This window comes from Anguilla anguilla, chromosome 15 (assembly GCF_013347855.1).
Source record: "Anguilla anguilla isolate fAngAng1 chromosome 15, fAngAng1.pri, whole genome shotgun sequence".
NCBI classification, from domain to species: domain Eukaryota; kingdom Metazoa; phylum Chordata; class Actinopteri; order Anguilliformes; family Anguillidae; genus Anguilla; species Anguilla anguilla.
In genome coordinates this window covers 3,704,665-3,729,238 of record NC_049215.1, presented here as the reverse complement: position 1 = coordinate 3,729,238, position 24,574 = coordinate 3,704,665, and the positions used below count along the sequence as shown (strand labels likewise).

At 41.0% G+C, this 24,574-nt stretch overlaps 1 protein-coding gene across 1 annotated transcript in view; it reads right to left on the bottom strand.

The window, feature by feature from the left end:
- LOC118214564 (sodium channel protein type 2 subunit alpha-like) overlaps nucleotides 1-15,529 on the bottom strand; it is a 42,543-nt gene extending 27,014 nt beyond the window's left edge. Inside the window, exons 1-7 of the mRNA XM_035394637.1 lie at nucleotides 15,064-15,529; nucleotides 6,224-6,552; nucleotides 4,969-5,087; nucleotides 4,624-4,713; nucleotides 4,365-4,493; nucleotides 2,745-2,836; nucleotides 899-1,096 (exon numbers count right to left, since the gene is read on the bottom strand). Coding sequence (XP_035250528.1) covers nucleotides 899-1,096; nucleotides 2,745-2,836; nucleotides 4,365-4,493; nucleotides 4,624-4,713; nucleotides 4,969-5,087; nucleotides 6,224-6,499 — 904 coding nt within the window. The 5' untranslated portion in view covers nucleotides 6,500-6,552; nucleotides 15,064-15,529. The remainder of the gene's footprint in view (nucleotides 1-898; nucleotides 1,097-2,744; nucleotides 2,837-4,364; nucleotides 4,494-4,623; nucleotides 4,714-4,968; nucleotides 5,088-6,223; nucleotides 6,553-15,063) is intronic.
- Between the last annotated feature and the right edge of the window lie 9,045 nt (nucleotides 15,530-24,574).

Genomic DNA, 24,574 nt, shown 5'->3' with positions numbered 1-24,574 from the left:
AAGAAAAGAAAAAATGGGCCAGACAATCAACCGAGGACAGCAAATATTTAAAGACAAGGCTCAAGTATTTCATTCATGCATATATCTGAATCAATAAAACACTCAATGTTAGATGACAAAACAAGGCCAAAAACAACCAAGTTTTGCAAAACATTTAAAAAGAAAATAAAAAGAACAGTAGGTACATACAGTATATACATATATAGTATTTAATGTGGCATATATTGAATATGAGAATTATTTGCTTAACAGACACAACAAGAACACTTGGGAGTATTTTCCTCATACTCTTTTCTAACACCTCTCCTATGGTCTTGCTACCGAGGTACTTAAATGCACCAGACACACAGTAAGAGTCGCCTGAGCCTTTCCATCATTTGTGAGACACCCAGACCGGGGTCAAATATGTTTTGTATTCAAATACTTTTCTACGCTTTACTGATCTTGTCTGGTGTATTGGAACCAATGAAATACTCTCAAAAAGTGCACACCCTTCCTTCTGGTCATATTGGCAGGCTCGGTTACACCAGGTAAGATCAACAGAGCACAGAAAAGTATTTGAATCCAAAACAAATACGTATTTGACCCAGGTCTGGAGACACCCATTCCTCTGTGGACTCATGTTCAGCCTCTCCTCTATAAAATGGCGTTTTACTGACGATACAAGTACTGCTCCACTTGGGCAAGAGGCAGAAAAGCTCGTCTGAGAATATCATTAATGCTGAACTTGCCGATTCGGGCTCTTCTGACATCACATGATCGGCTGAAATCAAGGCTAATTCTCCTTTCACTCATGTTTCTGTCCTTCCACATTAGAGGACTATACAACTCAGAGAGCTTGAAATCATAAAAAGTCATAAACAACCTTCAAATGTCCTCGACAAAAAGAGCTGCTTACCGGTATTGTTGTAGAAGATTAGCTTCTCATCGTAAGACATATTTACAGGTGCTTCCTTTACACACTTGTGTCTTAAATGACCCATAAACAGTTGCAATCCTATTAGTGCAAAAACACTTAGACAGAAAACAGTGAGGATCATTACATCTGAAAGCTTCTTCACTGACTGAATCAGGGCGCCAACAATGGTCTTCAGGCCTGCAAGAAATACCAGAATTTTATTTTGATAAACATCTTGCTGTGTGTGCATAATGAAAAGAATCTATATAACGTTTCAGTGAAAATATAAGAGGAGATGCTCTTTGACAACGAACAAGAGACAAGACTAGATCTGTGTGCCTATGAAAATACATTGTGAATGTGCAATACTTTAAAACGCTAGCGTTTAATTGTGAAAGAGAATCTCTTCAGACAACAGTTTTTCCATTGGATTGTATTAAGGGATCATGGTGACAGGTAAAAGATCAATGAACATACACATTTTATTAAGAGAAGATAATTTATGAGCCATAACATGAGGATCATCCAGTCAGTCACTTGTTTATAGATACATAAACAAATACAGAATATTTTAAATGTCTCCAGTCCACCTTAATTTCTTTCCGATTCAGTTTAAATCCAGTGTCCTCAAAGATCCTTTTTCAAATATCTTTTCCCTCTCTCTCTCTCTGTCTGTCTCTCCTCTCTTCTCACTCTCTCTCTTGCTCTCTCTCTTTCTCTCTCTTGGTTTTTTGTTTCAGGGTGAGCAAGGGGTGCTTTCTCTCCCTGGGGTTGTGGCAGGGTTGAAGCGCCACAACAAGAAAATGAAAATGCAAATGTGAAGATCGCTTTCAGTTTTCATTTTTTTTTGCGAGATATTCCACACGCAAGGAAATTAAACTGCATAAGCAACAAAACGTAAGCCCGAACAGCCTTTACCTGTTATTAGCAATTCGTTAGGAAAAAATAAAAATAAATCAATAAAGATTCAATAACAGACAGTTATTCTTCAGAGTAGAGAAGGAAAGAGAGTGTGTCAGCTGCCCCAACAAACCCAGGGTTGCATGATGCAATGGCCAATTTAACGGGACTGTTAAAAGCATGCCGATTGGCTGCCTTCTCACGTTAATTTGCCTATAGAGGTAAGCCCTGCCACACAGGGCTTCGCAGAGCACGCATTCCCGTTGTTGATATACGAAAGTCGCTTTGGACACTCATGTTTGGGATCTGCATTAGTGCCGTCCAACCGTATTTGCATCCTCATAATAGGGTCCACTGGGTTTTTTTTGGGTACTTCTGCGTCTAAATAAGAAAGCGTCACAGCCACTTGTTTAATTCCCAGAGAAGAAAATATTTCATTTAGTCAAATGAAGAGCCTTTATGTTCGTTGACTGTAAAAAAAAAAGTTTTTCAAAAACTGAAATTTCACGCAAACAGTGAAATTTCAGCTTTCGGTGGCTGTGACTCAATTTCCATACGCGTAGCATGCACATTTTCCAGAGCGGTCACATTTAGGCACGACAGACCATCGACAGTCAACACGAGCGGAGTGACGGAGGCAGCAACGGGAGAAGGAGATCACAAGCACAACCACACAGGCAGGGATTTGCAATGTCTCATGCAAAGAAATCTCCTCAGATTCCAAAAGCTGCTCTAAAAGTCAAATAAATAAACAATAAAAAAAACTAAACGACGTCTGAAAGCGTGGAGTCCGCTCCGCCTCGGCGAAACGGTCCGCGATTCCAGCCGCCGCAGGCTGCCTTGCGGAAAATCAGGCCAAGTGCGCGAGCGGGAGTGGCCCTCGACTTGGACGCGAGTGAAAACCAGCCTTTAGCCCTTAGCGGTTAGCCTTTAGCCTGGCCCTCACCTGGGATGACAGATATAGCTTTCAAGGCTCGGAGAACCCTGAACGTTCTCAGTGCCGAGACATTGCCCAGGTCCACAAACGTTGTCACATATCTGCAATGGGGAGGTCACACATACACAGAGGCCATGACAGAACACCAAAGTGCAACTCGTGAAGGACAACGTCACACACGGACTGGCTGACGGCTAAACGTGGGCAACTCCTTACCTGGGATTACTGAAATAGTTTTCAAAGCTCTCAGTACTCTGAAAGTGCGAAGAGCTGACACATTGCCTAGGTCTACAAACTCTGTTACATACCTGCAGGGTTAAATGCACAGTTACAACATGTCTGCACGCTCAGGAAACGCACACCCGTGCACGCATGCACACACGCGCACACGAACGCATGCACGTACGCACACACGCCAAACCCACAGACGCCCACAGACGCGCACACACGCAACCAAGCCCTGCAGTATACCTCTATATAAAAGCTCGTCTACACTGCAAGCGCTGTCTGTCAGCAATGAGCACCTGAAGCAATACCAGTGCAGGAGATGGTTTGCACCGCAAGCAGCCGAATGTAGCACGAACCAGCGCACGGACCTGCTGCAGCTTCGTTTCGCATCTGTTCTGTGCTTTTGGCTTTCTGTGTGTTCTGGCTCACTGCAGTAAGTGTTCATGCGCATAATCATTAAATATTAGAAAAATATTCGGAAACTGAGATGAGCGCAAGAACTCCAGTGAACATTTTTATGGAGAAAAGTCAGTGAAATGACATTGTGGCCCTAAGATGAAAACCCGGCTACATGCGGTTGTAAAATGAAAGTTTTCTAACCGAAAAAGACAGAGCCAGGCTATATCCGAGTAAAACCGGCGCTACAGTGGGGTTAATGTAGTCCTGTTTATGTCAAACCATTTCTTAACCTAGATTTCCACCCCTCTAGATGTTTGGATTCCAGCTTTTGCTCACCAGGAAGTGGACATTAACCTGAAAATAAAATAACTTTTTTTCTGCAAAATAAAGCATATTTTAATCCATTTCTCCACACATTGAAAGATGATTGAATAAAATGAGAGTGCCAGTGTTAACAGTGTTCTCCAGTTCATGACCCGCCAAATGAATGCTGTGAATTATGGATAATAGTAAACACAGAATGAATTTAGAGCTGCCGCCCTCCAAATTGTAACTATACCTTTACTTGCACAAGTATTAATAGTAGTATAAGTAGTAGTAGTGGCAGTTGTAGCAGCTGCAGCAGAGCAACTCTATGTATACTGTTCAGCAGCAGTAATGTACATTACATTACAGGCAATTAGCAGACGCTCTTATCCAGAGCAACTTACAACTTTTACACAGCATTTACATTGCATCCATTTATACAGCTGGATATATACTGAAAGAAATGCAGGTTAAGTACCTTGCTCAAGGGTACAACGGCAGCGTCCTACCCGGGAATCGAACCTGTGACCTTTAGGTTACAAGACCAGTTCCTTACCCACTACAATACACTGGCACCCACAATGTAGGAGGGATACCACTGATAAATATAGCATTTGCATAACTATCAGTGTAATCATCATCAGCATTGTCATTACTCGTATTAATGAAAGGTGATGAGTAAAAGACTATACTTACGCCATGACAATGACACTAAAATCCAACCAGTTCCAGGGGTCCCGTAGGAAGGTAAATTTCCCTATGCAGAAGCCCCTTGCAAGCATTTTTATGACCGATTCAAAAGTGTAAATTCCAGTGAATGTGTACCTGTTTAAAACAAGTCATAGAAAATGGAAGTCATTTTGTAACAAAAAAAATTGTGCAGGACTTTAAACTACAAATGAACCATGCCAGAATCCACTGTAAACAAACAACATGAATACAGATGGCGACTTACTCTACATTTTTTCCCCAGGCTGGAAGATCACTCCAGGTCATAAACGCACAATTGGTCAAGATGGTGCACATAATTAAAACGTTGAACAATGTTGCGGGAATCGTCAAGGAAACCAAGCAGATCAGAGCCATATGTAAGCGCTTCTGACTCAAAACACGCAGCACGAGAATCAGAGGTCAAGACCTCGCTGATCAGTCAGCAGTACCACACGAATACACATTAATCACAATTGTACAACCGTTTTTGTCCACACAAAGACTGAGGAAGTTGACTCAGCACTCTCACAACATAGTAACACTCATCACACTTTGTTTTTTTTTTTTTTTTTTACCGCAAAAAGGATATGAATGCACCAAAATCTTAATTGATATTTTCCTGAGAAGATTGAAGGGGCTAAGGATGAAGAAGGCAGACGTGGCGTTAAAGCGGAAGATGGTCTTCCCTCGGTTCAGCACTATGAAGGTCTGGAAGAGGGAGATAGGAGGGAGAGGGGGGTGAATAACAGATTGGTGAGTGAAACGGAAACCCCAGAGCCAGGGAGAGAGAGCCAACGACTCCACGGGCGGGAGGAGTCCTGGAACCCTGGAAACCGTAACTGTGCAAACCTGCTCCAGTGCACTGAACTCGAAATCCTGAGAGGTGCATACAAATATAACTCCTCAGACATTTTCCACAGATGTTAAGGGGGCTGCTGAAATAGAATAATGAAAAACTAAGGAAGATTTACAAAGCACGGCCCAGTCAGATGGACCTCCATTTTCTGTCACCTGATGTAGAATGCATTTCGATAGAAAGCGACAACATAGCTTTACAACCTGTTGACTCTGCAGAGGACGCGAAGTCAAAACTAACATGCTTTGTTTTGTATGAGTGCTCCAGTGTCTACTTTGGGTAGTTTCTCTGAAGAGCCCGGGTGAATATTTTTGTTATAGTTTTACAACCATTTACGTGAACGGTTCCTGCTATGCCATAAACATATGAAGTCATACAGGTGAAACTCTTCATTTTTTTTTTATCCTGGAGGTAGTAAAGCTCTTTTACTGCCTACTACAGGAAGATTTTTAATTGGCCCTGTTCAACACCTTGTTTCGTCCATGCAACATGGTCTCCAAAGGACATACATGTGAACCAACATGGAAATGTCCATTTTCCAATTGAGGTGCTCATGTTCAATGGTCTGTCAATCAGAAGTGAACTCAATATCCATTACAGAACGGACGCTGCGCTAGGCGTTCAGCTCTCATACTTCACGTTCAAAGGAAATTCTGCCATTTTCCTTTCGTATTCATTTGAAGAAAAAAAAAGTGCACATCTTTATCTTGTGCCATAATGAACACTTCAAATGTGATTCCACAGGGTCTTTAAAAAGGGTGCTTGCCAGTTCTTTATTGTCCTCTGTTTACTGTAGCTATAAACCTACCGCTATTACAACACAAACAGCACTTAGGAAGGCTGAAGTGCTGAATAAATAAACACTCAGGGTATCACAGTGGGGCAAGGCACCAGCAAGGAGTGCGCTGCACAAGACCATGGCACACTTTCGAAAAAGCAGGAACCCTGAAGGTGAAACTCTTGGCACGGACCAAGATGACTCACTCACTTTCTGATTGCCGTAGAAAGGGTCCAGCTCCTCCAGCGGAGTGGAGACCATGCCCGGAGGCATGTCCCCGTAGATGAACGGCAGGGACTTCCCCGCCTCCAGGTTGCAGTTGGGCGTGGAGGCGTCATGTGCGTCTTCGTCGGCGTCCTCGCTCCGCTTCTTGCCCTTGGGCCTCTTGGCCTTCTCGCAGGCGATCCGCTCCTCGATGGCCTTGAGAGACTCGCGGGTGAATGGGCGGATGCACTCCGGCCCCGGCGGTATGACTAAGTGCGCCATCTTCTCATCCTGCACCTTCACACGGAACCGTTAGCCTCCTGCGCGGGAAAGGGCTGCAGATGAAAGCAAGGGGAGGGAGAGACAGGTTAGGAAACAGAGCACAAGGTAAAATGAGGCTTAAATACTGTATCTGGGAGAGAGCAGCTTGACAGCACAAGAAATGTTAGCTAGCTAGCAGCTACAGCGAATACAAAGGTAACTAGTGTCAGTTATGGCTTGTAATGAGCTAATGGCTTTCCCATATTAACTATGAGTGTGTATGTGTGTGTGTGTGTGTGTGTGTGGGCATGTCATACCCCTTATACCTATTAAGTGAATCTATCAACATTTGAACTCATAAAAGTTGCATCCTTTTTTTTTACCACTTTGTAACGGCATCATCAAAATGGCTGCATCGTTGCCTTCTTCAGGGTGCACTAACATGCAAACACCAACTCAAAAAAAGCCTTATATGTAATTGCTTTTTTGCCGTCACAACGCCGCAGGAGAAACAACAACAGCCGAATGTTAGAAGAGATAAATAATCTACATCTTTTAACACGATTTCCTCAAAATACATCAGTCAACACAGAAATGTCAACAGGCTGTAACTGTTGTCACTGTCTTAGACTGGATTGCTAGACTGGATTGCTCCAAGATTGCTAGTCATTGTTACATATGCAACCATAATCCATTGTTGGATTCTCTTTGAAACATGGTAAATGGACTGCATTTATATAGCGCTTTTATCCAAAGCGCTTTACAATTGATGCCTCTCATTCGCCAGAGCAGTTAGGGGTTAGGGGTTAGGTGTCTTGCTCAAGGACACTTCGACATGCCCAGGGCGGGGTTTGAACCGGCAACCCTCCGACTGCCAGACAATCGGTCTTACCTCCTGAGCTATGTCGCCCCTAAACATAAGTCATTTGTGTTTCTGTAAAAGCAGTATAGATGAGAAGTATGCCATGTTTTCTTAAAACTGAAATGATGTTCAAGTTCCTGAGTCTGCACAAATTCTCAAAAAAGAGGCTACAATGGAAATACATAATCTGATCGACATTGAAAGCCATCGATATTACAAGGTGGAAAATGCTGGAACATCCACAAATAAACAGGAAGTTTTGCATACAGTATGCTGTAACTGGCACACTCACACACGCACACACATGCACACACACGCATGCACACGCACACACACACGCACGCACACACATGCATGCACATGCACACAAAACAAAAAACTACTGAGAGGCCATAACCAATGTAGAGCTTCAGAACATCCAATGGCAAACAGCTACCCAGTGCTTGAGTGCATTTCTAGGCATTACCCAGAGGGAATTCTTGGCTTCCACTGAATAAACACATCAATAGGGTTGTCAACAATTTAGTTTCCACCCAGTTTGTCTTGTTTTTTTTTTTCTCTCTTCCGTTTCCTGGTGAAATATAAAACCCTCACTGTCTCGTTTTCCATCAAATCCATAAATCTGATGAAAGGTTTCTGTACCATTTTCCAAACGGAATTGCACATTTCCTACAAAAGTATCTCGAATTATTACTGCTTCATGTTCATTATCTGAGGGAAAAGCTAATCCTTTCAATCACAGAACTTCAAAATTTGCACACAATCAACAGGGTGAAGCCATTTGATTGGACATCAAGTCCACCAATAAAAAAAGTGTGTTGACTCTTTTTCACAATGAGGGGAGACACTTGGTACATGGTAATTCATGTTCAACTGGGGAAACAAGCTGTTCAATTTTAACTAAATAATAAATAAATACCTGCTAGCAAAAATTAACTATTCACAGATGGAGATTATAAAAGTTTTAAATAACTTTTTGGGGGTGGTTTGATTTAAATATGATTTAAACAGTGGTTTGATTTAAATATGTATCCTTTAATTTTGGTTTGCTTGAAAGCAGGCAACCACATATATGACAGGTAAAAGCTTGGAAAGGACACACATTCACTCATTAGTTTTTCTCCTTCTATTTTAGAGAAAACATTCTTCACCTCTTCTTCTGCTATCAGTATGAGTCAACAAATGAGCCAGAAGACAAACACAATGGTGCAGCCTATTCAAATCTGCACAACTTTTCAGAACATCTAACGTGAAACCTTTCAGGAGTCGAAGGAATGAAACAATGACGCAGTGTTTTGAAGACAGCGGCGGGCCTTCGAAATGTCGAGTCCATTTCAGGCTGCAAGAAACCTTTCAAAGCATTCACAGCCTCTCCGAAGGCTGTGAGTCCTTCCATAAATTCTTTCACGACCACTCTAAACGTCTCGCATGGTGCTTGCCCGAGATTCCGGGTTGATGTACATTACCAGCAGGGGGAGCCCTTGAGACCCACATTAACAGCAGTCAGTTGAGGATTGAAAGGACTGAAATGCTTGTGAAATTGTATCTGACTTTGGGCACTTTGCACCACAGAGATTGACAGCAAAATCAAGCAATTTCTTCAACACCCAGGCTTGTCACCGCCACAGATCTTTTCCTTACAATTGCCCCCTGTGCCAACTGGTCCATATCTTGGGACAGCTCAATGCCAAAACAATGCTTCTTTCCACGGTGAAGATGGACAGTACAATGGATATCTCCCCAATTCTGGACTTTATCGTATGGTGTACTTTTAAAGAGTGCACTTGGGCTCTGACCATAATGCAGAACTGTAGATGACACAATCCTGAGAGCAAAAAATCTGAAAGACACCCAGAAGGTCAGAACACAACAATCAGGCTCAAAATCAGCGCTGGAAATAACACAAATGTCTGTCAGCACTTCTAATGGGTACACATAAAGGGAACCCTCTGTTCTGCTTGGAAATTATGAGGGAGCCAATTACTTTAAATACCATTTAAAACTGATCAAATATTTATGAAAGGCAACCGCCTGCAGAAGATCACATGACGCTAACTCAGTCCCATAGGTTCTCAATTATATTTCACCACAGATTTTGATAAACATGCTCTTTTCCCATACACATGGGATCGTGAACCCTTATGTCGAACCTAAGATATAGAAACCATCAACCTATGGGCCTCCACTCCCATACAGAAACGTATGCTGCCTGTATCAAATGCTTTGCAATATCTTTGTTTGAAAAGAGACCAAATATTGCTTTTCATTATGCTCATACACTATGTTTCAGAAAAAATGATAAATAATTACATGCATCACGGTCCTCAATAGCCTTGTTACGAAGGCCATTATAAAGGGTAAAATGCGTTTGTAAGATGCTGGGATTTCAAGATCCATGTAGAAATTACAGCCTTTTTTACATACTGTAGTCCCTCCATTTTAGGAGAGTAAATGTAATTGGACAAATGAATATAACCTGAAATAAATTATACAATATAATCATCATATTTAGTCATTGGTTGCAAATATTCTGCATTTGATGAGTGCCTGAGGCCTGTGACCCACAGACATCACCGGACCCTGGGCATCTTCCCTGGGGATGCTCTGCCAGGCCTGTACTGCAGCCATCTTCAGTTCCTGTAGTGTTGTGCCTTCATTCTTGTCTTTAGCAAGTGAAACATACGTTGAGCTGGATTCAGGACGAGTGACTGACTTAAAGAACATCCAGTAAAGCCAGTAAAGAACATTCCAACTCTTGTTCCTTGAAAACTCCTTTGCTTGAGCAGTATGTTTGGGGGTCACTGTCCTGCAGCAAGGTGAAACACCAACCTATGAGTTTTGAAGAATTTGGATGGAATATTTGGATATCCTGTTCCCATCCGCAGCCACATCATCAATGAAGTCAGCCACTACCGCCACCGTGTTTCACAGATTGGGGGGGGGGCTTTGGATCATGAGCAGCTCCTTTCTTTCTTCACATTTTCTTCTTTCCATCACTTAACTACAGGTTAATACTCATCTAATCTATCCATAAGACATTGTGTCAAAAATGTACAGTTTTTTAAAATGTTCTGTTCTTGAGGCGTACTGGTGCTTTGTGAACCGTTTGAGGTTATTCTGGTGTAGTCTTCTCTTTATGGTAGCACTTCACACATCTATGCCTACATCCTGGAGAGTGTTCTTGATCGGTTCAACAGTTTAAAAGGGGTTTTTCTTCACAACTAAAAGTATTCTTCAGCCATCCACTAGAAGGGCCTTCCATGGTCTACCAGGTTGTTATGTGCTCCTAGTTATTGTTACTGAGATGTGGTAGTAATTTATCTTCTTTTCTCCAGGAGGAGTCGCTCTTTCTCTGCAGGCTGCAGCGGTGCACGCACAGGCGTGTGCACTGGGCGGTTCTGGGTGCATATTTGCTATCGCTGAACTCACCATCGTGTTCTTAGTGCCTAACAATTTATCAAACGGTTGATTTTGACACACCCATTTGTTTTGGCTGTCTGATCAATTTTTTATTTTATTTTTCAGCCTCACAATGGCCTGCTTTACTGGCATGGGCACTTGGGCTATTTGGTCCTCATATTGAGAGGCAACAGCACTAGATTCAAAAAGAAAATTACACTCGTAGAAACAACTTCAGACCTTTTCTTAACTTTCATGTGCATGAACTCATGATTCAAAGACACAAGGATGGCCAAGAAAAATGGAGATATTATGTACAAACTGGCTCTAATTCCTGCAGGGATCACCCAATATGAATGTATAGCATGAAATTAAAGTTGACAATCCGCACATTTAAGGGCACATTTATACAGTTTGGTTTCACCACGTAGAAATTACAGTGCGTTTTAAACATAGTCCTCCAGACACCTTTCAGACTCCATAATGTTTAGGAATAAATGGCTTCACAGGTGTTTCTGATTAGTCAGGTGTATTCAGTTAGTGCAGGTATAAGAGCGTTTTCAGTATATACTCTTGATTCTAGGCTTTTCATTGCCTTTGGAGTCTGTTATTGGCATCTGTGAACATAAGGACCAGCATTGCCAATGAAAGTCAAGGAAGCCATTATGAGGCTGAGATCTAAGGAAAAACTGTCAGAGACTGGCTTACCAAATCAGATGGTGAGATCACAAAATCACAAAAACCCTGGTAAGACAAGGAAGACCTCTACAGTTGATGAACAAAGAATTCACACCATAATCAAGAAAAACCCCCAAACAGCTGTCCAACAGATCAGAAACACTCTTCAGGAGGCAGACATGGATGTGTCAGTGACTACTGCCCACAGAAGACTTCACAAACATAACTCCACAGGTTACACTGCAAGATGCAAACCACCTCATTTTCCTAATTTCTTCAAAATAATTTATGACAATTGGACGTTTGTCAGCAAAATAATTATTTCGGTTGGAAAGCGGTATCGGAATTCAGTGGATCCAGTGCTATTTAAGAGAAAAAATGTGTGCGTACGAAGACCTTTTTAAAAGATTCAAACGCCAGTTCGAATCAGACTGTGACACGGACGGTGATGTGACACCCCAGAGAGAGGTGAAGCGGAAGTCCTGTTGACCGGCATTTCCAGTACACTCCCACACACTGCTGCGCCAGCGCGGTACATCATAGACGGCAACAGTGACAATTTAATATAAGCAAATGAAGCATTGGATTGTTTTGCAACCACAAAATTACAAGGCTTCACATCATCAGCAAATGTTGCATTATGAGCAAACGGTTATTTGTGTACCAAATACAACAACAATGATGACTTTATCAGCAGACCAGCCTCTTGGGACGTACCAAAACAATCTTGCACATGGGGGTTTCTCTCATCGCGCTTGACTTCGGGTGCAGGTTGTCCTTGATAGGCTACCGACCACAGCGTTTCTGTGAATCGTGAGTGCCATTTTCAAATTGCAGTTAAATTGGTTTTTAAATTTTGTGGGTTGGGATGACAGATCACTACTGACACCCCTGCCGGTGGCATGAGAACTGACCAAATTGTGGAAATTTTGTTGATATGAAAAGGGAAGCATTATGGAGACAGAGTTTTAGACTATCTGAGCAATCTAAAAACACAAGACGCTGCATTTTAATAATTGAAAGTCTCTCAGTACATAGACACACATTTAACCCCTGAAACACATACTTTGAACCCAGACTGAAATGCTAAGTAGTTTGCTTATATTTAGCTTTCACCCCTCTGTTCAATAGGGAGGAGTATACAGGAAGTATCATTTCTGAAACTTCCGCTTCACCTGCCTATTGAGAAATTACCCTTTGATGCGGAAATCCACATATGGATAAAGGTTTTGCTCTGTGTCACGTCAGACTTCTGAGGCCTATTGAGCATGTGTTCCACATGCTGAAGAGAAATCTGAAGGCAACCAGCCCCCAAAACAAGCAGGAGCCGAAGATAGCTGCAATACAGGCCTGGAGCATCACCAGAGAAGATACTCAGCACCTGGTGATGTCCATAGGTCACAGACTTCAAGCGGTCTTTGCATGTAAAGAAAATGTCACAAAGTACCAAACATGGCTAATTTAATTTGCATAACATTAATATGTCTCAAACATTGTGGTGCCCTGAAAATAAATAAAAGCTGAGAATGTGCACTTTAACCATATGTGAATTGTTTGATTACAAATCTGCAATTGTGGTGAACAGAGCCAAATCAAGAAAAAATACTCCTTTGTCTCAAACATTATGGAGCTCACTGTATATATATATATATATATATATATATATATATATATATATATATATATATATATATTAGGATTCTTTATGTTGGTATATTATGGTACAGTCATATAAGATGAACTACAGGTGCTAGAAAGTTCCAGGCCCTCCCAGCAGTCTGCTGGGTGAATGAGTAGGGACTGGTTCTTTCCCATTACCTCTTAAAAAATGCTCATAAAAGAGAGGAAGGCAATAACGGGGAGCAATCACTCGATCACAGTGAAGTCCGCAGGGATGCGCACAGTGCTAATCAGATTCCCCTCAGCATAATGGGTCGTAACCACAATCCTGAAAAATACATACAAAAATAAATTAAACCTATTCGACTTCTGGTAATCATTTTATTGTTTGGATAGGCCAGACAAACAAATCATAATTACATTATGATTATTGTAATATTGGATTATGGCCGGCGGTCAAACGTATCTGGTTATGTCATTTATTGGCCATCATCCATCAATTAAAGACTGGGAATTACTTTCAAAAACAATGTTTATTTGACAATTTACAGTAACCTTTAATAGTAGGCTACTATAAATCAGCACTGCAAAAATCTAAACTTGGGTCAAATTCGCCCCTTTGAGACGCAAATCAAGAATTATAAACTGTAGGATTATGAATGAAATTATTAAATAAACGCCAGTCTCAACAGGTTAAACATACAGTATATCTAGTATTACAAAACCATGCAAACACTAAAATATCAAAAAGATTACAATCGTAATTACATTTTTAATTTTACGTATCCTACCTGGAAGGGTATCCTACATAAGTGCGATGGAAATGGCCGATTACCTACTGAATAGGCTATGCGTCTACATATGACCTATAGCTGGAAACTTCTCGGTATGAAAACCACTCAGCATGTGAAATCACAATCTTTTCCTTGTCCTTCGCAGATTTAAAACTGGCAAGGGGGCACTGCAGCTTTCGATATGCAGGAAAGAGACCCATTCAAAAGAGACGGCTCGCCACTCTTATTGACAGAAAACAACTCCACCCTGCTCAATGAGTCTGGCAGGATCAAAAGATCCCCATCGTTTTCCATTTAACTGTGAAAAAATATCCATGCAGCCTTCCTATCTACAGAGGAGGGCAAACATTCGCATACTTTCAAGTGTCGACGTTATTTTCCTAAAAAAGGTTGTAATGTCCAATGTATGCGAATTGACAAGCGGGATAGTTTCCCCGACTTCTATTATGACAAGCAATACTAGTACCACAACGAGAAAACTAGGGACACGGTGCCAAAACATTTGAAATGATTCAACTCTCTTATCAAACCTGAATCGTGATTTGATCTATGCTTATGTGCAGCCTTGGCAACTGTTGAGTGAAACTCCGAGTGAAAATTTTGAGAAATTATACAGGAACCAATTTTAACCGGATCTAAGTCAATTTGATAAAAGCTACAGTAGGCAAGTTTTCCATTTGACAGTGGTAGTATGTGCTCCCGTTTCAGAATAAAAAAGAGCACCCCAAGCACTGACCTATACACATATCACATAAAAAGAAAGAAAATGACAGTTGGATATATGTGTAGTTACTTCCATTTAAAAAACGACCAATAAAGCTGTATGTCGTTTTTTAAATAAAATAATTTAAAATAACACTTTAACGGCATGATCCTACAGTGCGCACCTCACGATTAGAAACTGGATTTGTAGGCAAAACAATATACTAATTTTCAAAATTACAGAACTGTATACAGTACAACAATCAATAAAAATGTCATTAAACTTGTTTTCATTTTTGGCTTGGGTTGTGTATGTAAAAGCATTCGCAACCTACTACGCAAGGAAACCGACCTCGAGAAGGGAATCATTCGTAATAACCTCATAACCTCAAAATAACCTCTGAATCACAAGTTTTATCACAATTTCGAGATTCACCAGTAATTTTAGAAGAAACAGCGCATCTCTAATTGTAAAATATTTTTCATAACCTTCATGCATTCCCCACCCGCCCAAGCATCTCTGTACTCACCATTATCATACAAGGAACGTGGGTATGTTTTGGACGCTGGTTCGATCCTTTGTTTTCTGATGATTGCGTCAAAACTTTGGATATAATAACCAAGGATAACTTTCCACAGAATGTTAATAGTATGTTCCAGGGTGTGGTGCATATGATCATTCATACGAGAGTACTACTCCATTGCTGCCAGTCTACGCTTTTAACACTCCGAGCAGCGCTTCCGGCCACTCATTACTTGGTAGGAATGACGCCAGCTTTTCCGAGAGCTCCATACCCTTTCATGTGAGCTGTCCAAGAAAAACTCTGTGGTAAAAAATGTACCGCGAGTAGAAAATAAGCTGCTGACAAAGATGTTGCGGAAGGTGAATTACTTCTGTGGTACACGTTTCTATTGGCAAGTACTTTTAAGGACGTATATACTTCGTTTGCTCTGAAGTCCACTTTCTACCTCGAGGCTGGTCCTGATCAGCGTCTGCATGATGGGCTGCAGTGTCGATATCGTACAAAGTTGTTAACGTCATCCATTATAATATAGTGAAATGCACGTGACTGACAGTTAAACGTGACGGATGAAAAGTTTACTTAAAGCAATATTCACAAACAGCAGTGCCCTAATATTAAGTTGTGTGTCAAAATATATTCACTATTAAAACCTAAATGAAATCAGTTTACAAAAATGGAAAGAACGAGTGTGCAGAAAATAATTGTAACAATACTAAAACAAATAATCAATTTAGCCCCTTTCCGTTTCTTAAAAAATACTGTTTTTTCGCATCAAAAAACGTAATAGACAAATACCACACGCACAATGATTGGAAAATGATGGCCAAAGTTTCTCACCTACCCAAAGAAAACAGCAAACAGAGAAGGGATGCCATCTAGTGTCAATACATAACCAATACAGGGAAGTTCCAACATCGCATTATGTACTGTCCAAATACATTTAATCCTAAACAACAACAACAACAACAACAAAAACCCCCTTATTTTTGCAGTATTGATGTCAAAATTGTACTGGACACTACATACCCAGATCCAGAGGATTTCTGACTACTTTAAATATATTATAAACTCCTCGATGGTGTATTGTTCATACAAAAAGCCCTGCGTTGTCTCATTCCCATGGCTTCCTACCCAAGCACGCTGATGACGCTGACAGTAAACTAGTGTTACCTGGTGGTTACCACGGGAAACAGCGTAGCTCCACACAAAGATAATTTAGTCAGCAACTGAATGTTCTGCATTACAAGACTTAATTTGGGCATATTTACAGGCTTTAAAACGTATTCCAAATTTTTTATCTGAAGGCATAGCAAAGCAACAGTTTACCAGCTGTGCTGCATTTAGCAGAAGATACGTATTTTGCCACAAAGAGTAAGTCTTGTATATATTTGAGTTTCACAGAGGAAGCATTTGTTTGACCACTGTTTAGATATCGCAACTGTCAAAAGTTTGGACCTTTGTATTCAGAACCCTCTAGCATCATCATAATCCTTTTCTACAAGGCTTTCTTTACATGTAGTTTGATTCAATGCTTCTACAATAATAGAACTCCACTCAATCGATCAATGAAGTTACCTCTAACCCTGTCCAGTCTCTATTTTTTCAAAATAATTCCATTTAGCTATGTTTTAGAAACGATTATTACTGATAGGCTAGCACGTTTATGTGAAAAAAGGGGGACCACTCAAGAATTATCAGAGTAGTTTTAGGAAGGGAAATCTTCCATGGATAATGTAATAGCACTAGATTATGAGATAAGGAGGGCATCTGTGAGTAAACAGGTACGTGTAGCTGTATTCTAGGACATAGAGAAGAAATATGATATGTTGTGGAGGGAAAGCTTGCTCAGAAGCCTCAGACACGAGGAATACGAGACTATGAAAACTAATATTAAATTTGATTTAGGAATTCTGGCAGACAGAATAATTCGAGTAAGGGTCAGGTCAGTGTTCTCAGATACTGCTTCTATTGAAAATGGCACACCCCAGGGAAGTGTAGTATCCAGTGTTGCTCCATATATGAATGAATGATATTTTAGAGATGCAAAACTGGGCCTGGGGGAAGGGTTATATGCAGATGATGAGGCAAAATGGAAGAAGGACAGGAGTGTAGAACATGTCAACTCCAGAAGGCATTAGATGCATTTGAGAAATAAGTAAGCAAGTGAGGCTTTAGAATCTCAACAGCAAAGACAATACATGCAGTGTCTATTAAGAAAGGCAGAACATTGGTTGCTTAATGGTCTCCCGTTCCCAGAGAATCCAATACCTTCAGAAAATTTTGCAAACAGCCATTCTGCGTTGGGATGCTGTGGATGATTATCGGTGTCCTGACTGATCAGCTTTGTCTCTGTGAGCTGGGTCAAGGATGATGGGGTTTGTAGTGTCAGGCTCTTACTGGTCACTATGACAAAGTCTACCACCCACACAAATGAGCTTTGTGATGAAATCATACTCTGAAGCTGAGGTGACCACGCAGTGGTACTGCTCTGTTTACTGCCAAGTGCTTGAGATCCTCTGGAAAACATTCTGCTTGTGCTCACCTAAGGTGGTCTTCTGCTGAATGACCGCTTTGTGGATCAGCCACCCCACAAGGGCATAGTGTCGTCCATTTCTCTGAAATGGCTAAGCTGGTTGGGATCTGGTAATGGGGGGGGGGGGGTGTCTTCCGGTGTGATGGCCAGACCACAGAAGAGTAGGCTTTCTCACCTCATGTCAATCATCGCAGACTTCTATGTCAGGTTTAGCAGCTGGCCAGTGGTCAGGTGATTGCCGCACTTAGGGGCTACTCTGGATCTAGCGATCAGAAATGCTCCCGGGACGTGCCCCTGGGGGGTTCTCTGTGTGCAGATATGCCTCTCACCCATAAGTGCTTTCGGGTGAATCACACAATATGTGTACATCTCTGATGGTGTTTGGGAGGTCCGCCTCATAGCTTGTGTTGCAGCCGGGAAAGTAAACCAGGGGTGAGTGTTTCATTTCTTCTTTCCAGGCGTTCCATGCTTCCTGCAGGCCACCAGGGAAGCAAGTGGTCATTCCGTTGCTGACCTGGGTCAAATATGTATTTGCTTTGGATTGAAATACTTTTCTGTGCTCTGTTGATCTTGCCTGGTGTAACTGAGCCTGCCAGAATGACCAGAAGGCAGGGTTTGCACTTTTTGAGAGTATCTCATTGGTTCCAATACACCAGACAAGATCAGTAAAGCGTAGAAAAGTATTTGAATTCACAAAAAATATGTATTTGACCCAGGTCTGTTGAATTTGGTTTTCACCAGTGCCTTAGCCCTTGTCGTGTAAGGCACAATATTGAGTATCCCAAAGGCTCATCATCTTGTAGTGCATACGGCTGTGCAGCTCGATTTCCGCTGTGGAGAATGACCTTTGTGTTTTGTGACTGCAGCCAGCTCACCGATCCAAGCAGAAGCCATCGCTAGCAGAACTCATGAAGCAGCATCTTCTCCTACCAGATTCTTGCTGAGGTCGTGCAGGACTTCCAAGTCCTACAGGTTGCTTTAAGCTGTTGCTTTAAGCTGTTGCTGCAGTTATGATAGCCTGCCCATGTTGGCGCTTACAGTGGTGCCCAGCCATCAAGGGCTCTGAAACTTGTGGTGAATGGTGAATATTACATTTTTTTAAATTGTGGTACTAAACAAAGATCAACAGCATAGAAACAAAAAACTGTAGTAATTTCAAACTAAAAGTGTCGTCTTTTTTCTCATCCTCTGGTTCGCAAAAGCAACGCTTGCCAATCTGAAACAGCATAAGCAACAGCAGGATGAAGAGGCCAACTGGAGGGTGTCTCAGCCCGATGCCTCCAGCTCCAGGCCAGTCTGGGAATATCCACCCAGCAGAACTGTTCCCGGGAACCATCTATTATAGCTTTTAGCACTGCCATATAAATGCCATAATGTTTAGCAGTATTACATTGTAACTTGGCGCACGCATGCATGGTACATATTTTTCTCCCCACCTGTATCAAGTGCAATAAAATCAATACCATGCAATAAAAATCAGCTTGACAGTGTGCAGTAACTCTGAAGATGGCTCCCTCTGCTGTAATAATATGGTCACTGCAGAGGGGTCATGAAACTATGGTGCATTTGTCTCAAATACATCTATCCTTGCAGGCTGTCCAGAAGAGACTACTCAAGCTAAAAGGCAATAAAGCTAAAGGAGATGGCGGTATATTATATATTTTTCCGTCTCATACAGCTCAGATAAGTTACACTGATTTAATTGTTTTTGGATGGTCATGGATGTTGAGGTAACCCAGTTCAGCTGCTCTACCTCATGCTGACAGGTATGTCAGGCTCACAGCCTCATTTTATGAGATTTCTAAGTAGAAAGGTAGGAAATAAAAAATGTCTGTAAATCAATATTTAACTTTATAAATAAATATTTTCATAATACGAGCCCTGGCTAACATTTTTTGTGGCACTGAGGGAGTGAACAACATAAATACTGATGTTGTGAATTTTCATAATGTTTACGTCCAAATTCTGTATTTTAGTAAATCTCACTTGCTTTTGTTTCCATTACTTTGTTTCTGTAAATAACTATTGACAGAAACATCTCAAACTATTGCAGAATAATCAATATGTTATAACGCAATCTGTCTCTGTACAGCCGCCTTATCTAAATATTTCACTGAATTGCTTAGCAGTTGTTTATTTCATTTTTTTACTTCAGTTTTTCAGAAGAAAGAAAATGTATTGCAAAGCCAAAGAAATATTGACAACAGTATTACATAATGGCATGTCTGAGTCAAAGGCTATAATGCTTTTCTTCTGGAAAAAGAATAAAATATTTTAAAATGTCAATGAAGGAAAAGCCACAGTGCATCACGCGATATTCTTTATTTCAGTCCAAAATCTTGTTTCTTGGTCTGAAACTAAAAGTATATAAATAAGGGCATACCCAGAGCAACAGAACAGCTTCTCTTTTCTATAAAAAGAGAATTTTTAAAATAGGATTAAAAAAAAAATCTGCAGCTGTTCTTTTGTTTCAGATAACCCGTGGTCTGTTTTTGGTATGTGTCACTCAATAATCACCCATTATATTGGCGGGTGTGTGTGTATGTGTGCACATTCAAATTTTCACGTGTGTAGGATCATGTGACGCTGCTCTGGGCAGGGGGGGCAAAACTGCTGTACACACACTGGTGCACACACACACTGCTGTACACACACTGGTGCACACACACTGCTGTACACACACTGGTGCACGCACACTGCTGTACACACACTGGTGCACACACAATGCTGTACACACACTGGTGCACACACACTGCTGTGCACACACTGGTGCACACACACTGCTGTACACACACTGGAGCACACACACTGCTGTACACACACTGGTGCACACACACTGCTGTACACACACTGGTGCACACACACTGCTGTACACACACTGAAGCACACACAATGCTGTACACACACTGGTGCGCACACAATGCTGTATACACACTGGTGCACACACACTGCTGTACACACACTGGTGCACACACAATGCTGTACACACACTGGTGCACACACACTGCTGTATACACACTGGTGCACACACAATGCTGTACACACACTGGTGCACACACACTGCTGTATACACACTGGTGCACACACAATGCTGTACACACACTGGTGCATTTACCCTGCTGTACACACATTGCTGTACACACACTGGTGCATTTACACTGCTGTACACACACTGGTGCACACACACTGCTGCACACACACTGCCACACAGACTGGTGCACACACACGCTGCTGTACACACACTGGTGCACACACACTGATGCACACACACTGCTGTACACACACTGATGCACACACACTGCTGCACACACACTGGTGCACATACACTGCCACACACACTGGTGCACACACACACTGCTGTACACACACTGGTGCACACACACTGGTGATGGGTGCTTCCAGCTCACAGCTGGCTAGCTGCCCTCAAAGCGGGGCAGCGCTATCTCACTGAGGCACAGTAATGGAGGTTCCGGCAGCCGTAAACAGACAGCTGGGCAGCTGCAGTCTGGGAACAACAATGCAGTATTATCGGGGGCAGGGCACACTCTGGCCATACATATGCAAACATAATTACATTACATACTCCTGTTAGCGTGCTCCCTGTGGCTCAATGGAAAGCTTTTCATTCGCTGATTGTATTGACAAAAAAAAAAAAGAGATGTACATCTCATGTGCTCAATGTGTGGAAAACTGCAGGAATGTTTTGACTGTATTAGATGGAAGAGTACAAAACCGACACTTGTGAAAGAGAGGGAGAAAAAAAAAAATTAGGAACTACAGGCCAAATGTTGGTGGTCCCATAATGAAAAGCTTTTTCATTGGCCATTGGCACTGGGGAGAGTTTTATTTGTAGCTCTTTCCAGGTTCCAGGCAGAAGGCCTCTCGGTTGTGTGTGTAGGTGTGTCATTGAGTATTTCTATACCCTCCGCGCACCTTGAGACATAAACGACTTCTTCGTTTTTAGGGAATGGAAAAATGATCACGCACAATTCTCGCGCTTTTATTTTTCTGTAAATACACATTCACATTCTGTACGCACATTTGTGAATAATAAGACAAAATCAGAAATCATATTGAGATCAAGCATAAAATTTTTTACTGGTATTTCTTTCGCTGTTTTTTTCTTCCTGGTTTGTTGTTACCAAGCCTTTGCCTAATCACTGAAAGAGCATATGAGGAGCTCTTAAACATATCAAGTAGGCATTAAACATCCTTTTCTATCTAAACTAACATTAGATTTCATATGCTGAAATTCAAACCTGATGTGGACAGAATTTCCTCACTGCATCCTCTTATTAGATGTGGAAAATTAGATGTGATAGTATCCCCTCCATATTTATTTATTTATTTATTTATGGCATACGACCATCAGTTTTTGGAAGGCTGTTGTATCACATGGTGGATTAACCATACAAAAATCTTGAAACAGGATGCCCATGGAAAGGGCCTATTGAACATATCCAAAGCAGTAGAAGCAGTAAAAAAAACATTTTTTACTGTAGATTATTAATGGACACAGCTTGATAAATTAAAATACGCTGCTAATAAAAACAGAATAATAGTGCAAAAATTATACTATCATTTTACCGCAGCATCATCTTGCAATTGAATAAAATTGCCAAATTAAAAGAAAACCTCTTTTTCTACAATGCCACTTTACAGTTGTCTTGGCACCGCTATAAATTATATTGCTCCAGTAACATAAGTTATAGGACCAGTATTGAAATACAGTCGCACGGTTTTGTTGTCTGATGACCTCAGTGGATTTCTGATTTCAAAACAATACAGTTACAATCAAGCATTGCAACCATAGAAACCATCTCAAAACATTTTTTTGACACATGTACCGGAAAGGCTGGGCAACTGCTGATAATCTATTTGAGTTCATAGTCACCAGAAATTATACAACATTGATCAGATGATAAGATTACAAGATGACAATGAATAAACTTTTCATTGGCAATACTTGAGTTTATGAAGATCTTCCTTTGTGTGATATTGATGGGTGTGTGTCTGTTGTAGAATGATCATTTCTGTCTAGTTTGTCACTAAATCAATATTTTAGTTTGGAGGTACACACACATAGATACAATACTAGCACAAATTATGGAAACACTGAATTTATAAACTCGTTTATACTGTGAATGACGATGAGTTTGACAATAAATGCAATATTTTACAACAATGTCTCTTTTTGGCAAAATAAATGTAATATCTAATACATTTAGCAACAACATAAAATAAAAATGAAGAAATAGTTAGCATTTGAGTTAAACAAATAATAATCATTGGACCTTCCTATACGTATTACTTCATATCTACAAAATTGAGAAGTCTAATGTATCTTACTGTTGGAAATTTTATAGTCAACTTGAACGTGTATTTCTTTGTCCAGTATTTTTACATAAAATAATAATAACATTCATATAAAGAAAACTGTTTATTTTGTAGATAAAAGTTCTCTGGTACATAAAATACAGAGCAGTTCATGGTTCCTTCAAAGTTGACAAGTTATCCAGGTCCCAAGCCAGCAAAGCATCCCCACACCATCACACTACCACCCTATTTGGCTGTTGGTATGATGTTCTCATATTGTTGATATATTTCAACAATATGAGAACTTTTTCTGTTCTGGAATTCCCTTTGATCGTGGCATAGTGTGGTTGTAGAAACTTTGTGGTGACCTTTTCACTCTGATGGTAAGATTCAATATGAGTGAGGTTCAGATTCAACAGGGCTGGCTGCAATCAAGCCTGGCTGTGTTCAATCAGCTGAATCTAATTATCAATTACATTTAGTTAAATGATTAATTGAGTAACTAATGGGGCAATTACTTTTTCACATGGGTGATATGGGTGTTTGATACGTTTTTTCATTAAATAAATGTGTTTACTGAGTTTGCCTTTGTCTAGTATTACATTTTGTCTAAAGATCTGAAACCATACAGTTGTGACAAATAATGCAATAATAGAGGAAATCAGTAAGGGGGCAAATACTTTTTCACGACACTGCATATGTATCCACAAATACTGTATAGCGGCAGCCACACACTGTATGAGTATAGCTTGAGATATGTTGCAGAAAAGCTGCCACTGTCTGCACTGCATTTAATTGGCTAGAGTGCAGGAGGCCCAGGCTGGTTACAAAGCTGATTACCTGTCTGCTCACAATTGGCTGTGGAGCTCCAGCAACACAGAACTAAAGAGCTTTCTCCCAGGAATGGCCACGTCAGAGGGACGTAATGCCGGACGCAGATTTACTGAAGCCACGGGGCTGGGTGGAGCAAATAGCTAATCTCTCCACAAAACAAGGCCAATCAAGTTCCTGGAACCCAGAGAAATTGCAAGTATTTAACGGGAGGAACCACAGTTCAGGGTCCAGGAGAGGTAAGGATTCAAGCAAATGGTGTAGTCCAACTGGTAGGCCATCTGTTGTTGAAATCCTCATTCTGAAACATGCTGGATTTAAATGGATGTAGTCCTCTGTAACTATGGTACTGGCAACACGTGTGGCAGCACACTCTTCAAGCTTGCATTTGGAATCATTTCAACTTTTTTTTTTTTTTGCCATGCATAAACTAATCTACATTTTCATTTGGCAATCCTTAAACCCGATACTTCTGTACGTAGGCAGTTTGCACCACGACAAACATCAACATTTAAAAAAAAGTATAAGCAATGCAATTGGGTAAGATTATTAATAATGATGATTTGGTTTAGCTTTCTGTCAAATAGGCTACGCATCTTCATTCAGCATTTACGTAGATATTTGAGAAAATATCCATAATTGCAAAGAAAAAAGCATGCAGTAGTGAAGTTCTATTTCTGTAGGTGACCAGTTAATGAAAAATTCCGCGTACTGTCTTTTTAAAACCAAGTGTCACTCCAGTGACCACGCGCACGTTGCTGTGAAAAGGCGTAACTCCAGCGGTGCAGCTGTTTTTGTTGGTATGCGCTGTTTCACTCAGATCTTAAAATACGCTGG